At 40.2% G+C, this 18,018-nt stretch overlaps 1 protein-coding gene across 22 annotated transcripts in view; it reads right to left on the bottom strand.

Annotated features, from left to right (window-relative positions):
• The window catches only part of PHTF1 (putative homeodomain transcription factor 1), a 129,143-nt gene that overhangs the window by 81,610 nt on the left and 29,515 nt on the right, over positions 1-18,018 (bottom strand). For 17 of the 22 annotated variants that reach the window (XR_010123764.1, XR_010123755.1, XR_010123759.1 and 14 more), the window contains 5 exons: positions 14,382-14,538; positions 12,719-12,853; positions 2,081-2,240; positions 1,038-1,211; positions 844-933 (listed from right to left, as the gene is read on the bottom strand). Coding sequence is in view for 14 of the 22 variants with exons in the window: in XM_054463632.2 (XP_054319607.1) it covers positions 844-933; positions 1,038-1,211; positions 2,081-2,240; positions 12,719-12,853; positions 14,382-14,538 (716 nt within the window). In the remaining 8 variants the exon portion in view is untranslated. The remainder of the gene's footprint in view (positions 1-843; positions 934-1,037; positions 1,212-2,080; positions 2,241-12,718; positions 12,854-14,381; positions 14,539-18,018) is intronic. The other 5 variants (XR_008495748.1, XM_054463657.2, XM_063651884.1 and 2 more) reach the window with 1 other exon arrangement.

Genomic DNA, 18,018 nt, shown 5'->3' with positions numbered 1-18,018 from the left:
AAGTGCTGGGATTATAGGCGTGAGCCACCATGTCCAGCCAATAATAGATTTTAATATTTAAATGTTAAACTCTGATTCAGTCTCTAGCAAGCAGGACTCCCTCTAAGAAGCTATTGCCAAGTTATGGAACTGATCAACTAAGGTGTTCTGGGAGGGGAGTGATTCCTGTAAGCACACCAAGATGACCCACTCAGTTGGCTTAGCTGAGCTTTTTGATACACACACAGTGACCCCAACTCTAAATATTGTGAACTTGACTACAGACCTACTCGTGAACAGGACTCAGCTCCAAAATGTTAAAGGATAATCAGTCAAAGAAAAGTACAAACATAAATATGAAAGTTATTCCATGACCACAATTGCCTTGTTAATCAAAATAAAAGAAAAAACCACACCACCACCATCTACTCTGCTCACCTCTGAGTTACAATTTTCCAAATAATATAATATGCCCTTTAGCTCTCATGATGAGATTTACTACTCCCATCTTTCAGAACTCCTTTCTCAAAAATCTGTCTTCATCAGTGTCAATCCAATTTATGATGTTTAAAAATAAACTTCATATTCCAAGTGAATACTTAATAATCTCATTATTTAGGGATTAAGTAACCTCCTGCTGGGCATCATCTGTGATACTTTTAAGCTTAGGGTCAATGTAGGAAAATATTCTTTCTAGGTGTGTAGTCATTAAAAGCTGCTAGATAAGGAGATGGATAATTGGAGACAAGGGAAGGGCTGGCAAATATTAACGTAAATGCTACTTTAGGGCAACCAATAAAAAAAGGAATGGATAAAGTTATTACACTCAAAAATATACCTTGATTTCTCGAAGGGATACTTTACCTGGCTGAAGCCTGCTGATTCAAATTCTGATTCAGCCAGACTATCTGAATCCCGCACAATATGACACCACCTTGTAGTGGTCTTCTTTACCTGCCAAAAATCAAACCAACAAGCAATAGGAAAATATGTTAAATGCTTTGTTACTAACTTCAATGATTCAGTCCTATACTTTCATAAACTAAAATAGAAATTACCTGAGAGTTTAGGTGCCTTGAAAGTATTGATTTTCTATTCTTAACTTCACAACCATTGTCACTTGAGGCCCCTTCCACACTCCTACGCAATAATATCATCTGTGTCCGTGCTTCACCATCTTCTTCACTTGACAGGTCATCAGACACCCCATTACCCAAACGCCTAAAAGCCTCCTACAAAGAGAACAGCAATACCTTCACAGGGGACAGCCCAAAATAATAATAAGCTGCATGTGTTAAAAAAAAAAAAAAATACAAAAACTACCAAGCAGCAAAAGTAAACTAACCCAAAACTGAACAAATCCATATTACTTAATCTCAATTAAGAAAAATATTAAGTTGAAACTAAATATCCTAAATGAAGAAGCAGTGTTATGTAGTATTCAAAAACCAAGACTCAAGTCAAACTCTAAGCCTGAATCACAGCTCGTCTACTTACTAGATACATAACTTTGAGCAATTTACTAAATCTGTTTGGAGCTGAGTTCCCTCATCTGAAAAGAAATGGTAATAAAAGCATCTATTTCACAGGTTTGTTGAAAATAAATGAGATAAGTTAGTATATGTAAAGTACTCAGAACAATGTCTGGTTATAGTAACAGCTCAATAATTCTTAGACTAAATGCCACAATCTAACCAATAAGAAAGCAGTTTAAGACTATAAAGTAAAAGTGTGTAGCTAGTTTTAGACATAGAGCAGATCATCTCTACTTAAACCTACAAAATAATTTCCCAAACTCTTACTATACTATCACTGCTTCTCTGGAATATGACCCAGCACCCTCTTCACTAATCTGTTGATTAAATCTACCAGCCTACTGCTAAGGCTGGATAACTCGCAAAATTAATAACAAGTCTAGTACTAGAAATTTTAAGACTAAGTTCCAGTCTTCATGTGGTATCTTCTTTTCATATCCTGTGGTTTTACTTGTTAGGACAAATTTATAAACCTACTAGTACCTATTTTATATCTCTAACAGAATCTTAATAGGAAAATGTTACATGGGGAAAAAAAACCCTTGTTAAATCCATCTAAATCTTACCCTACGACACTTTTCTCCATCTGAAGATTTTGCTTTCTCTCTTGTTTGCCACATTCTAATCTCTGGTCGACATTGTCTCTTCTTAATGATAGGATGGACACAACTTGGGTCATTGTCAGTTTCAGTCCCTTTGTTAGATATTAATTTTACTCTTTTAATCCTATTTTTTAAAAAAGGAAAAGATGATTAGTTTTTTGAAAGTAACACCTTTCATGAAACCACTTTCTTTTAAGGAATATGCTATATTATTCTGGAAATCAAGAAAATTCAGGAATCATATTTTTCAGGACTTTAGCTTGCTAAGTAAGGGTGTAGAATGACAAAATATTCACTCACAGACTCAGAATGTGAGTCTATTCTTCAAAGACTCATGTCAATTAACTGAAAGGAAGCATATACTTTTCAGTGTTGCACAAAAGTAGGTTCACAGTCCTCTCCACATCTTCTCAGACACAATGCAACTCCTACCTTATATCGTCTGTTACTGCCACTCCACTAGCCCAGTAGACTTAGGGTGCACATGACCTACTGAGACACCAGCTGGGTGGCCAGGGAGTGCGTTTTTGACACCCTTACTGCAAAGCCAGGCAGTGTTGTTCACAGCCCAGGAAGAGAGAGAAGAATAACAAGGACCTTGTCTTGCAACTTGGATCCCAGCTCAGCCAGAGTAGAACAAGGGACCAGAGTCCTGAGGCCCCCATTCCAGGACCTAGCTTATGGATGACATTTCTAGACACACCTTGGACCAAAATGCAACCAGCACATTTGAAGGGAAGGATCCAGTCCCTGCAGGAGTCATCACCTGCTGACCAAAGAGCCCTTGGGCTCTGTATAATCAACAGTGGTAGCCAGGCAGTACTCACTGTGGGCATTGGGTGAGACTCAGAGCCATGCTGGCCTCAGGAGTGACCCAGTATATTCCCAGCTGCGGTGGCTACAGGGAGAGACTCTTTCTGCTTGAGGAAAAGAGAGGGAAGAGTAAAGGGGTCTACGGCCATACCACCCTGAACGCGCCCAATCTCGTCTGATCTCGGGAGTAAAGGGGACTCTGTCTTACAGGAAGGGTACAAGCTCAACCACAGTGGGGTAGAACACCAAGTGTGCTCTTGAGGTCCCTGATTCTAGGCCTTGGCTCCTGGATGGTATTTCTGGACCCACTCTGGGCCAGAGGGGAGCCCATTGCCCTGAAGGGAGATACCCAGGCCTATCAGCATTGACCACAAGCTGACCAAAGAGCCCTTGGACCTTGAGTGAATATCGGCGACAGCCTTGCAGTACTTGCTGCAGGCCTGGGGCAGCGGTGGCCATGGGGAGAGATTCCTCTGCTTGAGGAAACGGGAGAGAAGAATGAGAAGGAGTTTGTCTTGTGGTTTGGGTGTGAGCTCAGCTGCTGTAGAACAGAATGACAGGAAGATTCCTAAGGTTCTCAACGCCAGGCCCTGACAGCATCTCCGGATCTGCCCAGAGCCAGGGGTAACTTGCTGCCCTAAAAGGAAGGACATAAGCCTGGCTGGATTTGCCACCTGCTGATTGTAGTGCCCTTGGGCTTTGAGTAAACATAGGTGGTAGACAGGCAAGTGGTCACCATGTGGACCTTGGGCAAGACCCAGTGCTGTGCTGGCTTCAGGCCTGACCCAGGCCAGTCCCAGTATTAATGGCCACAGGGGTGCTGTGTCACTCCTCCTGGCTCCAAGCAGCTCAGCACAGAGAGAAAGAGACTCCACTTGTTTGGGAGAAAGTCAGGGAAGAGAACAAGAGTCTCTCCCCAGTAATCCAGAGAATTCTCCCAGATCTGACCCAAGACCACCAAGGCAGTAACCTCTACAAGTCTGCAGGAGCCACATTACTGGGCTTAGGGTGCCCCCTAATGCAGATACAGCTGCAGTGACCAAAGACTTAGATCACAACACCCAATTCCCCTCAAATACTTGGAAAGCCTTCCCAAGAAGGACAGGTACAAAGAAGCCCAGACTATGAAGACTACAATAAACATCTAACCATTCAATGTGCAGACACTAATGAACATCCACAAGCATCAAGACCATCGAAGAAAACGTGACCTCACCAATATCTAATAAGATACCAGTGACCAATTCCAGAGAGACAGAAATATACAACCTTAGAGACAGAAAATTCAAAATAGCTATTTTTAGCCAGGCACAGTGGCTTATGCCTGTAATCCTAGCAGTTTGGGAGGCCAAGGGACAGGTGGATCACTTGAGCTAAGGAGTTCAAAACCAGCCTGGGCAACATGGCAAAACCTCGTCTTTACAAAAAATACAAAAATTAGCTGGGTGCAATGGCATGTGCCTGTAGCCCCAGCTACTTGGAAGGCTGAGGCAGGAGGATCACTTGAGCCTAGGAGGTGGAGTTTGCAGTGAGCCGAGATTGTACCATTGCACTTCAACCTGAGCAATGACAGTGAAACCCTGTCTCGAAAAAAAAAAAAAAAAAGCTATTTTGAGGAAACTCAAACAAATTCGAGAATAGACAGAAGGAATTCAGAATCCTATCAGATAAATTTAACAAAGAGAGTGAAATAACTAAAAAAAAAATCAAACAAATTCTGGAGCTGAAAAATGCAACTGACATACTGAAGAAATGCATCAGAGTCTCTTAACAGCAGAATTGATCAAGCAGAAGAAAGAATTAGTGAGCTTGAAGACAGTCTATTTAAAAAGACACAGAGGAGACAAAAGAAAAAGAATAAAAAAGAATGAAACACACCTAAAAGATCTGGAAAATAGCCTCAAAACAGCAAATCTAAGAGTTACTGACCTTAAAGAGGAGGTAGAGAGAGAGATAGGAGTATAAAATTTATTCAAAGGGATAATAACAGGAAACTTCCCAAATCTAGAGTAAGATACCAATATTCAAGTACAAGAAGGTCATACAATACCAAACAGATTTAACACAAAGAAGAATACCTCAAGGCATTTAACAATCAAACCCTCAAAGATCAAAGATAAAGAAAGGATCCTAAAAGCAGCAAGAGAAAAGAAACAAATAGCATACAAAGATGCTCCAATATGTCTGGCAGCAGACTTCTCAGTGCAAACTTTACAGGCTAGGAGAGAGTGGTATGACATATTTATTTACTTACTTATTTTTCACTTTTTTTTTTTTTTTTTTTTTTGAGATGGGGATCTCCGTTGCCCAGGCTGGCGTTCACTGTCACAATTACAGCTCACTACTGCCCCAATGTCCTGGGCTCAGGTGATCTTCTTGTCTCAACCTCCAGCATAGCTGGAACCACAGGCACATGTCACCACATCCAGCTGATTTTTTATTTTTATTTTTGTAGAGACTGGGTCTCCCTAATGTTGCCCAGGTTGGTCTGGAACTTCTGGCCTCAAGCAATCCTCCCATCTTGACCTCCCAAAGTGCTGGGATTATAGGCATGAGCCACTATGTCCAGCCGGTCTGACATATTTAAACTGCTAAATGAAAAACCTTTTTATCCTACAATACTATACCCAGCAGAAATAAACTTCAAACAAGAAGGAAAAATAAAGACATCCCCAGAAAAAAACAAAAGCTGAAGGATTTCATCAACAACAGACCTGCCTACAAGAAATGCAAAAGGGAGTTCTTCAAATTGAAAGAAATGACATTAATGAGCAATAAGCAATCATCTGAAGGTACAAAACTCATTAGTAATAGTAAATATACAAAAAAGACAGAATATTATAACCCTGTAATTGTTGTGTGTAAACGACTCATATCTTCAATAGAAAGACTAAAAGATGAGCCAATTTAAAAGAATACATTTCAAGACATACACAGTACAATAAGATATAAATACAAACAACAAAAAGTTAAAAAGCAAGGGGACAGAGTGCAAGTGTACAGTTTTTATTACTTTTCTCTTTGCTGGTTTATGAGATTGTTTGCTTGTTTATGCAATCGGTGTTATCAGTTGAAAAATAATAGGTTATAAAATATTATTTGCAAGCCTCAATGTAACCCCAAATTAAAAAAATAATAACAGATACATAAAAAATAAAAAGAAATAAATTTTAAAATACCACTAGAGAAAATCACCTTCACTAAGAGGAAGATAAGAAGGAAAGAAAGAAGAGAAGATCACAAATGAACCAGAAAACAACTAACAAAGTGGCAGGAGTAAGTCCTTACTTATCAATAATGGCATGGAATGTAAATGAACTAAACTTTCTAATCAAAAGACATAGAGTGGCTTAATGAATTAAAAAAACAAAATCCATGATCTGTTACCTACAAGAAACAAACTTTACCTATAAAGATACACACAGGCTGAAAATAAGGGGACGGAAAAAGATATTGCATCCCAAAAGAAACTAAAAATTAGCAGGAGTAGTGTATTAGTTCGTTTTCATGCTGCTGATGAAGACATACCCAAGATTGGGAAGATAAAGAGATTTAACTGGACTTACAGTTCCACATGGCTGGGGAGGCCCCTCAGAATCATGGCGGGAGGTGAAAGGCACTTCTTACATGGTGGCGGCAAGAGAAAATGAGGAAGAAGCAAAAGCGGAAACCCCTGATAAACCCATCAGATCTCGTGAGACTTATTCACTATCACAAGAATAGCATGGGAAAGACCAGCCCCCATGATTCAATTACCTCCCCCTGGGCCCCTCCCACAACCCACTGGAATTCTGGGAGATACAATTCAACTTGAGATTTGGGTGGGGACACAGACAAACCATATCATTCTGCTCCTTGCCTCTACAAACCTCATGTCCTCCCACAACCCACTGGAATTCTGGGAGATACAATTCAAGTTGAGATTTGGGTGGGGACACAGACAAACCATATCATTCTGCTCCTTGCCTCTACAAACCTCATGTCCTAACATTTCAAAACCAATCATGCCTTCCCAATACTCCCCCAAAGTCTTATTTCAACATTAACCCAGAAGTCCAGAGTCCAAAATCTCATCTGAAACACGGCAAGTCCCTTCTACCTATGAGCCTGTAAAATCAAAAGCAAGCTAGTTACTTCCTAGATACAATGAGGATACAAATATTGGGTAAATACAGATGTTCAAAATGGGAGAAATTGGCCAAAACAAAGGGGTTACAGGGCCCTTGCAAGTCCGAAATCCAGTGGGGGAGTCAAATTTTAAAGCTCCAAAATGATCTCCTTTGACTCCAGGTCTCACACATCCAGGTCACGCTGATGGAAAAGGTGGGTTCACATGGTCTTGGGCAGCTCTGTCCTTGTGGCTTTGCAGGGTAAAGCCTCCCTCCTGGCTGCTTTCACAGGCTGGTGTTGAGTGTCTGAGGCTTTTCCAGGAGCACAGTGCAAGCTGTTGATGGATCTACCATTCTGGGGTCTGGAGGATGGTGGCCTTCTTCTCACAGCTCCACTAGGCGGTGCCCCAGTAGGGACTCTGTGTGGGGGCTCTGACCCCACCTTTCTCCTTCCACACTACCCTCACAGAGGTTCTCCATGAGTGCCCTGCCCCTGCAGCAAACTATTGCCTGAGCATCCATCTTCTGAAATCTAGGCAGAGGTTCCCAAACCTCAATTCTTGACTTCTGTGCACCTGCAGGCTCAATACCACATGGAAGCTGCCAAGGTTTGGAGCTTCCACCCTCTGAAGCCACAGCCTGAGCTGTATATTGGCCCCTTTCAGCCACGGCTGGAGCAACTGGGACATGGGACACCAAGTCCCAAGGCTGCACACAGCATGGGGACCCTGGGTCCGGCCCATGAAACCACTTTTTCCTCCTAGGCCTCCAGGCCTGTGATGGGAGGGGCTGCCATGAAAGTGTCTGACATGGCCTGGAAACATTTTCCCCTTTGCTTGGGTATTAATGTTAGGCTCCTTGCTACTTATGCAAATTTCTGCAGCCAGTTTGAATTTCTCCCCAGAAAATGGGTTTTTCTTTTCTTCTTTTTCTTTTTTTTTTGAGACAGAGTCTCGTTCTGTAACCCAGGCTGGAGTGCAGTGGCTGATCTCAGCTCACTGCAAATGCCGCCTCTTGGGTTCAAGCAATTCCCCTGCCTCAGCCTCCCAGGTAGCTGAGATTAGAAGTACTCACCATCATGCCTGGCTAATTTTTGTATTTTTTTTAGTAGAGACGGGGTTTCACCATGTTGGCCAGATTGGTCTTGAACTCCTGACCTCAGGTGATCCACCCACCTTGGCCTCCCAAAGTGCTTTAGCAAATATTTGCTTTAGCAAATATTATTAGAGTTAAAGAGAGAGACAGACTCCAATACAATAATAGCTGGAGACTTCAACCTCATTTTCAGTATTAGACAGATCATTCAAATAGAAAAATCAACAAAAAAAATTGGACTTAATCTACACTACAGACCAAATAGACCTGACAGACATTTACTGAACATTTTACCTACTGGCTATAGAATACACATTTTTCTCCTCAGTGCATGAATCATTTTCAGGGATATACCATATTATGGCCACAAAACAAGTCTTAAAACATTCCAGAAAATTAAAATGATATCAAGTATCACCAGGAGGGTACAGCCTCCCTCCTGGCTGCTTTCACGGGCTGGTGTTGAGTGTCTACGGCTTTTCCAGGTGCACAATGCAAGCTATCAGTGGATTTACCATTCTGGGGTCTTGTGGACGGTGGCCCTCTTCTCACAGCTCCACTAGGCAGTGCCCCAGTGAGAACTCTATGTGCAGGTGCCCACCCTACATTTCCCTTCCACACTGCCCTAGCAAAGGTTCACCATGAGTGCCCTGCCCCGGCAGCAAACTTCTGCCTGGACATCCAAGCATTTCCATACATCCTGTGAAATCTAGGCAGAGGTTCTCAAATCTCAATACTTGACTTCTGTGCACCTCTACAAAAAATACAAAAAATTAGAGGGATGTGGTGGCACATGCCTGTGGTCCCAGCTACATGGGGGGCTCACACACAAGAATCACTTGAACTGGGAAGCAGAGTTTGCAGTGAGCCAAGATCACGCCACTGCACTCAAGCCTGGGCAACAGAGTAAGGCTCTGTCTCAAATATTAATAACAATAAGATAAAATAAATAAATAAAAAGGTCATTCATCATGACCAAGTAGGGTTATACCAGGGATGCAAGGATGGTTCAACATACATAAATATCAATTAATGTGACACATCATACCAAAAGAATGAAGGAAAAAAACCATATAATCATTTCAAATGATGATGAAAAAGCATTTGATAAAATTCAATATCCCTGCATGATAATAATTCTCAAAAATCAGGGTATAGAAGGAACATATCTCAAAAGAATAAAAGTCAAGTCACATGACAGACCCACAGCTGGTATCACACTGAATGAGGAAAAACTGAAAGCCTTTCCTCTAAGATCTGGAAAATGACAAAGATGCCCACTTTCATCACTGTTATTCAATATAGTACTAGAAGTCCTAGCTAGAGCAATCAGACAAGAGACAGAAATGAAAGGCCTACAAATTGGAAAAGAAGATTCAAATTACCTTTGTTTACATATAATAAGATTTTATATTTGGAAAAACCTAAAGATACCACCAAAAAACTATCAGAACTGATAAATTCATTAAAGTTGCAGGATATGAAATTGACATAAAAATCAATAGCATTTCTTTTTTCTTTTTTTTTTTTTTTCTTGAGACGGAGTCTTGCTCTGTCGCCCAGGCTGGAGTGCAGTGGCATGATCTCGCCTCACTGCAAACTCCGCCTCCCGGATTCATGCCATTCTCCTGCCTCAGCCTCCCAAGTAGCTGGGACTACAGGTGCCCACCACCACGCCCGGCTAATTTTTTTTTTTGTATTTTTAGTAGAGACAGGGTTTCACCATGTTAAGCAGGATGGTCTCAATCTCCTGACCTCGTGATCCACCCACCTTGGCCTCCCAAAGTGCTGGGATTACAGGCGTGAGCCACTGCACCCAGCCAAAAATCAATAGCATTTCTATATGCCAACAGCAAACAATCTAAAAAAGAAATCAAGAAAGTTACACAATTTCTAATAGTTACAAATAAAATTAAACACCTAGCAATTAACCAAAGAAGTGAAAGACCTCTATAATGAAAACTATAAAACATAGATGTAAGAAACTGAAGAGAACACAGCTGGGTGCGGTGGGTCACGCCTGTAATCCCAGCACTTTGGGAAACCAAGACGGGTGGATCACGAGGTCAGGAGATTGAGACCATGGTGAAACCCCGTCTCTACTAAAAATACAAAAAATTAGCCAGGCGCGGTGGAGGGTGCCTGTAGTCCCAGCTCCTCAGGAGGCTGAGGCAGGAGAATGGCGTGAACCCAGGAGATGGAGCTTGCAGTGAGCCGAGATCATGCCACTGCACTCCAGCTTCGGCGATAGAGCGAGACTCTGTCTCAAAAAAAAAAAAAGAAAAAAAGAAATTGAAGAGAACACAAAAAATATGCAAAGATATTCCATAGTTTATGAACTGGAAGAATGACTATTATTAAAAATATCCATATTAACCAAAGCAATCTACAGATTCAATGCAATCCCTATAAAAATAACAATGACATTCTTCACAAAAATAGAAAAAACAATCCTAAAATTTATATGGAATTGGCCAGGCATGGTGGCTCACACCTGTAATCCCAGCACTTTGGAAGGCCGAGGTGGGCAGATCACCTGAGGTCAGGAGTTCAAGACCAGCCTGGCCAACATGGTGAAACCCCATCTTTACTAAAAATACAAAAAAAAAAATAATTAGCCAGGCGTGGTGGTGGGCACCTGTAATCCCAGCTACATGGGAGGCTGAGGCAGGAGAATTGCTTGAACCTGGGAGGCAGAGGTTGCAGTGAGCCGAGATCACGCCATTGCACTCCAGCCTGGGTGACAGAGGAAGACTCCGTCTCAAAAAAAAAATAAATAAATAAAAATAAAAATTATATGGAATCACAAAAGACCCAGAATAACCAAAGCTATCCTAAGTAAAAAATAACAAAACTGAAGGAATCACATTACCTGACTTCAAATTGTACTACAGCACTATAGTAACCAAAGGAGCACGGTAGTGGCATAAAAACACATCGGCCAGTGGAACAGAATTGAGAACCCGGAAATAAATCCATACATCTACAGTGAACTCATTTTTTTTTTTTTTTTTTGAGACAGGGTCACACTCTGTCACCTAGGCTGGAGTAAAGTGGTGAGATCCTGACTCACTGCAACCTCTGCTTCCCAGGTTCAAGCGATTCTCCTGCTTCCACCTCCCGAGTAGCTGGGATTACAGGTGCCCACCACCACGCCCGGATAATTCTTGTATTTTTAGTAGAGACAAGGTTTGGCCATGTTGGCCAGGCTGGTCTTGAACTCCTGACCTCAAATGATCCCCCCGCCTCAGCCTCCCAAAGTGCTGGGATTACAGGCATAAGCCACTGTGCCCAGCCAACAGTGAACTCAGTTTTGACAAAGATGCCAAGAACATACATTAGATAAAGGACAGTCTCTTCAATAAATGGTGCTGGAAAAACTGAATATCCACATGCAGAAGAATGAAACTAGACCCTTATCTCTCACTATATGCAAAAATCAAATAAAAGTTAATTAAAGAACTAAATCTAGGACCCCAAACTATGAAATGACTAAAAGAAAACATTACGGAAACTCTCCAGATATTGGTCTGGGCAAAGATTTCTTAAATAATACTCCACAAGCACAGGCAACCAAAGCAAAATGGACAAATGAGATCACATCAAGTTAAAAAGCATCTATATAGCAAAGGAAACAATCAACCAAGTGAAAAGACAACTCACAGAATGAGAGAAAGTCTCAAATTATCCATCTGACAAGGGATTAATAACCAGAATATATAAGGAGCTCAAACAACTCTATAGAAAAAAATCTAATAATCTGATTTTAAAATGGGCAAAAGATCTGAATAGACATTTCTCAAAAGAAGACATACAAATGGTAAAGAGGTATATGAAAAGGTACTCATATCATTGATCACAGAAATGCAAATCAAAACCACAATGAGATATCATCTTACTCCAGTTAAAATGGCTTTTATGCGAAAGACAGATGGTAACAAATGCTGGAGAGGATATGGAGAAAAGGGAACCCCCGTACACTGTTGGTGGAAATGTAAAGTAGTACAACCACTATGAAGAACAGCTTGGAGGTTCCTCAAATAAAGAAAAATAGAACTACCATATGATCCAGCAACCCCACTGCTAGGTATATAACCAAAAGAAAGGAAATCAGGCCAGGTGCGATGGCTCATGCCTGAGGCCTGAGGTCAGGAATTCGATATCAGCCTGGGCAACATGGTGAAACCCTGTCTCTAATAAAATACAAAAATTAGCTGGGTGTGGCGGCGGGCACCTGTAATCCCAGCTACTCAGAAGGCTGAGGCAGGAGAATCGCTTGAACTCAAGAGGCAGAGGTTGCAGTGAGCCAAGATCGTGCCACTGCACTCCAGCCTGGGTGAGAGAATGAGACTCCGTTTCAAAACAAAACAAAACAAAACAAAAAACAGAATACTTCCATGATAGATTACTGCATTCACAGGTAACAAAACAGACAGTGAAGACAACATTTTGAGTAAGCAAGCCCTCTGATAACCCTTAAAAATCACACCAAGATAAGTCTATACTACTTACTCCTATGGCCTGATGATACTATACATTCTGTAAATACTATGTGAATACAAAATCAAGTAAAAAAGACTCCCACCTGTTGCCAAAGACAGTCTCCCAAAAACCACCAATAATGGGTACAGATTCCAAAGTTTCTATTCCTCTGACTTTATCAGAGGAGTTATTTCCATTTTCTCGGCTCCCATCACCATTTACAGTTTTTCGTAATTTTCTACAAAAAAAAAATTTCAATAACTTCAGATTATTCAAGACCCTTTCTATTTCTGCCGAAAATATCCCTACAGAAAATTATACTGACAAATTACTACCTAAAATCAAGTATAGTTTAACTTCATATTCTGAGGATAAATTATGCAAGAACTTTCTGATTTGAGGGCAAAACCAGATTCCAAACCAAAGTCCTATGCTACGATTTTGTTCAGTCATTAGAGAAATAGAACCGCTATTCAGAATCTACTAAAAAAAAAAATTCCACTCTTACGACCAAGAGTCTGTTCAGGCACATTCAACACCACTAGCAGAAGGAGCAATTTCTTTAAATATGGACGTTAGGAATCTACCTCTTATGGCACATTTTATAAGGGTAGCATAGAATAGTAGCAACTGATCACTTTTTATTGATATCCTAGACAAAAGATATATACTATAGGTATCAATAAGACATAGCATAGCATTTTATTTCCTTAGAAAACATTCCATCAATTTAACTGAATTTACAAGAAATCTTTTTAAAAAAGTTTTTAAAATAACATTCAAAAATAAGAATATATTGAAATTCATTGCACCTAATGGAAAATTCTTATTTAGTAATTGCTTACGCAGGCAAAAATCTACAGATATTCTGAGGGAAGATAACACAACTTTTGGAAAATAACACTGCATATACCTAAGAACATTTCAACAGTTCCAAAACTCACATATACCATATAATCGATTAAAATATAACATGAATTCCATATGTAAAGAAAAGCCAAATAAATCCTTATTAAAAGTTTAGACGGCTGGGCGCAGTGGCTCATGCCTGCAATCCCAGCCTTTTGGGAGGCCAAGGCAGGTGGATCACCTGAAGTCAGGAGTTCTCTAGACCAGCCTGATCAACATGGTGAAACCCCGTCTCTACTAAATTTTAAAAAAAAAATTAGCTGGGTGTGGTGGCATATGCTTGTAATCCCAGCTACTTGGGAGGCTGAGGCAGGAGAATCGCTTGAACTCGGGAGGTGTCGGTTGCAGTGAGCCGAGATTGTGCCATTGCACTCCAGCCTGGGCAACAAGAGCGAAACTCTGTCTCAAAAAGAAAAAAAAAAAAAAGTTTAGACCACTTAGAAATCAATTCTTATTACACATCTTTGAAAAAAGGTAAAATTTTGGTAGCGCTAACCAAATGTACCAAGATCCTTGTTTACAGTGAATTTTCACCAAATTTTGATTAAGACTGAATTTCAAAGAGAATGTTTTCTTCGAAGCCAATATATGATAAATTTTATAAAGAATAATATAGTATAGAAATTTTCCTTTTAAACAACTGTACTGAATGACAAAAGTCCCAAATTGGAACTGAAAGTTTGTAACAAGGTTTCTCTGCATCAAGAAGAAAAGTGCAAAGTAACGCATTCATTTTCTAAGCCAAAAAATAATGAAAAACACAAAAGAGGGAGATTTTAAATTAATCAAAGGTTTTATAAATCTCTACAATATCTCTCCCAGAAAATATAAAACTACAGTGTAATTTCTCATCTTACCTTCTTCTTCGATTTCCATTGTTTCCTGATGGTCTTGTTATCTGAGTAGACACAATTTGACAGTGGACAGTTCCCATGAGTAGCATAAGGCACAAGGGTCCAAGTACTTCACTTATGTTCACAATAGGCATCATCAAATATAAGACAATTGCTATAACTGAAAAGAAGAGGTTTTAAGATGTAAAACATTAGAGCTCATCTTTAAAATTAATTCTAAAAACTATACAAACTGTTTCTATAAAAATCCATCATTTAAAAAAGTACACAAATAGTTTCCTACAATACCCATCCAGCTGCACATTAGCCGAGTGAAAAACTGAAGCCCTAGATCCCTCGGCAAGTGAAGAATACTGTGTTAAAAGGATTTGCCTTTCTAACAGCATGATAATTTAGATATTTCAAAAGGGTTTCCGCCACAAAAACAACTAGATGCTGTATATAAAACACATTTTGAAGTGTTGTGTTGCTCAAAGGAAGAGTACTTTCCAAGGCTACACAGAAAGCAAACAGCAAAGATGGGGATTGAACCCAGGTAGTCAGGCTCCAGAGTCCTCACTCTTAACTACTATGCTATGTTGTCTTATCATTTCATATATAATGAAGAAGAAATACATATGTGTGTATATATACATATATATATATGAAATGCAAATCAAAGCATATATATAAAATGTTTAAAGAAGTAAATGAAATGGAAAAATATCAAAAAGTATCTCCATATTTTAACATATTTCAGATTTTCACATAAATAGTAATTCTTGTGCTATACAAACTATTCCTGTGCGGAGAAAAAGAAAGTTACCTATTCCATGCCCTAATAAAATCCCAATACTCAAACACAGTAATGAAAGTACCCAGACAATAAACTATAGATCTTGTTGACTTGAGAATGTAATATAAATTTGCCACTAAAAAGTAAGCACCATGAAGACACGGAGTTTTGTCTGGTTTGTTCACTGCTATATCTAAAACTAGTACCTGGAGCACAGAATAGACACTCAATATTTGTTGGAAACCAGTACCTGGAGCACAGAATAGACACTCAATATTTGTTAGATAAATGATTGAAACACTATCAAAGTGAATTTGACATTTAAAAGTAGAAAATTTATCTCAGCATTTAGAAGAATATTTGGCACAGACACAATAGGCTTAAGTATTTGTTGACTCAACTGAATTAATGTAATAATTTCATACAATGTAATTTTGATCACATCTATACAAATCATCTCAATTGACAGTTATGTAATAAAGAATTTGGTTGAGGCGGCTGGGCATGGTGGCTCACACCTGTAATCCCAGCACTTTTTGAGGTCTGGTGGGTAGATCACTTGAGCTCAGAAATTCAAGACCAGCCTGGGCAACACGGCAAAACCCTATCTCTAGAAAACTCCAAAAAAATTAGCCGAACATGGTGGCACGCACCTGTGGTCCCACTCCCAGCCTACTCAGGAGGCTGAGGTGGGAGGATCACTTGAGCCCAGGAAGTCGAGGCTGTAGTGAGCCAAGATCGCACCACTGCACTCCAGACTGGGCAACAGAGTGAGACCTGGTCTCAAAAAAAAAAAAAAAATTTGGTTGGTGAAGCAAAAATGGACAAATGGGGTCACATCAAGTTAAACCAAGATCACAACACTGCACTCCAGCCTGGGCGACAGAGCAAGACTCCGTCTCAGGGATGCCGGGGCAGGGGGCCGGGCCGGGGGAAGCTTCTACACAGCAAAGGAAACAATCAACCAAGAGAAGAGACAACTCACAGAATGAGAGAAAGTCTTTGCAAATTATCCATCTGACAAGGGATTAATAACCAGAATATATAAGGAGCTCAAACAACTCTATAGGAAATAACCTAATAATCTGATTTTAAAACGAGCAAAAGATCTGAATAGACATTTCTCAAAAGAAGACATACAAATGGCAAACAGGCATATGAAAATGTGCTCATATCATTGATCATGGAAATGCAAATCAAAACCACATTAACTGGAGTGAGATGCTCCAGTTAAAATGGCTTTTATCCAAAAGATAGGCAACAATAAACGCTGGAGAGGATAGGGAGAAAAGGGAACCCCCGTACACTGTTGGTAGAAATGTAAAGTAGTACAACCACTATGAAGAACAGCTTGGAGGTTCCTCAAATAAAGAAAAATAGAACTACCATATGATCCAGCAATCTCACTGCTGGGTATATGCCCAAAAGAAATGAAAATGGTGGTTGGGCACTGTGGCTCATGCCTTTAATCCCAGCACTTTGAGAGGCCAAAGTGAGCGGATCACTTGAGGTGAGAAGTTCAAGACCAGCCTGGGCAACATGGTGAAACGCTGTCTCTACTAAAAATATAAAAATTTGCCAGGCATGGTGGCAGGCACCTGTAATCCCAGCTACTCAGGAGGCTGAGGTGGGAGAATCACTTGAACCCAGGAGGCAGAGGGCTGCAGTGAGCTGAGATTATGCCACTGCACTCCAGTCCCTGGGTGACAGAATGAGACTCTGTCTCAAAACAAACAAACAAAAAAGAACAAAAGAAAGAAAGGAAATCAGTATATCAAAGAGTCACTCCCACATTTGTTGTAGCACTGTTCACAACAGCCAAGATTTGGAAGCAACCTAAGTGTCCATCAGCAGATGAACAGATAAAGAAAATGTGGTACCTACACACAATGGAGTACTATCCAGCCATAAAAAAGAATAAGATTCTGTCATTTGCAACAACATGGATGGAACTAGAGGACATTATGTTAAGTGATATAAACCAAGCACAGAAAGACAAACTTCACATGTTCTCACTTATTTGTGGGAGCTAAAAATTAAAATGACTGAACTCAAGGAGACAGAGAGTAGAAGGCTCTGAGGCTGAGAAGGGTAGTGGGGGTGGAGTAGGGGATGTGGGGATGGTTCATGGGACAGAATGAAAAATACCTAGTATTTGATAGCACAACAGGCTGACCTATAGTCAATAATTTAATTGTACATTTAAAATAAACTAAAAGAGTATAACTGGATTGTTTGTAACACAAAGGATAAATGCTTGAGAAGATGAATACCCTACTTACCATGATGTATTATGCATTGCACGCCTGTATCAAAGTATCTCATCTACCTCATAAATATATATACCTACTATATACCCACAAAAATTAAAAAGTTAAAAAAAAAAGAATTTGGTTGGCATTTGATCCCAGTTCCTGGGAGGTGACCTCTAAACCCTTGAATTTCCTAAGTGACAGAAGTACCTTTTCTATTCATTGTGGGGCCCTTGTGCCAGGCCTGACAGTTTATGCTAACAAGGTACCTAAGGATGGCTGCTGGCCACACCAAAAAGACCAACTATGTGATTAAAGGCTTGGGTCTTTGAGCCATATTAGGAGACCTCTGAGGAGTGAAGGGTGATGGAGACTGCATTCAACCACGTCGATGATTCCATCAATCAGGCCTAAATAATAAAGTCTCAATAAAAACTCTACATACCAAAGCTTCGGGGAGCTTCCCTGGGTAGCAATATTTTGCATATTGCTACCTGAGGACGACGGAAGCATCCTATTTGGAACCATCCCAAACACTCCTATACCTCTCCTCTCATTTATATTCTGTTGCTATAATGAAACTATAATTGTAAGTTTAGCACTTTCTGAAGTT

Source organism: Pongo pygmaeus, chromosome 1 (genome assembly GCF_028885625.2).
Source record: "Pongo pygmaeus isolate AG05252 chromosome 1, NHGRI_mPonPyg2-v2.0_pri, whole genome shotgun sequence".
Classification (NCBI taxonomy): domain Eukaryota; kingdom Metazoa; phylum Chordata; class Mammalia; order Primates; family Hominidae; genus Pongo; species Pongo pygmaeus.
This window is presented reverse-complemented; position numbering and strand designations above follow the sequence as displayed.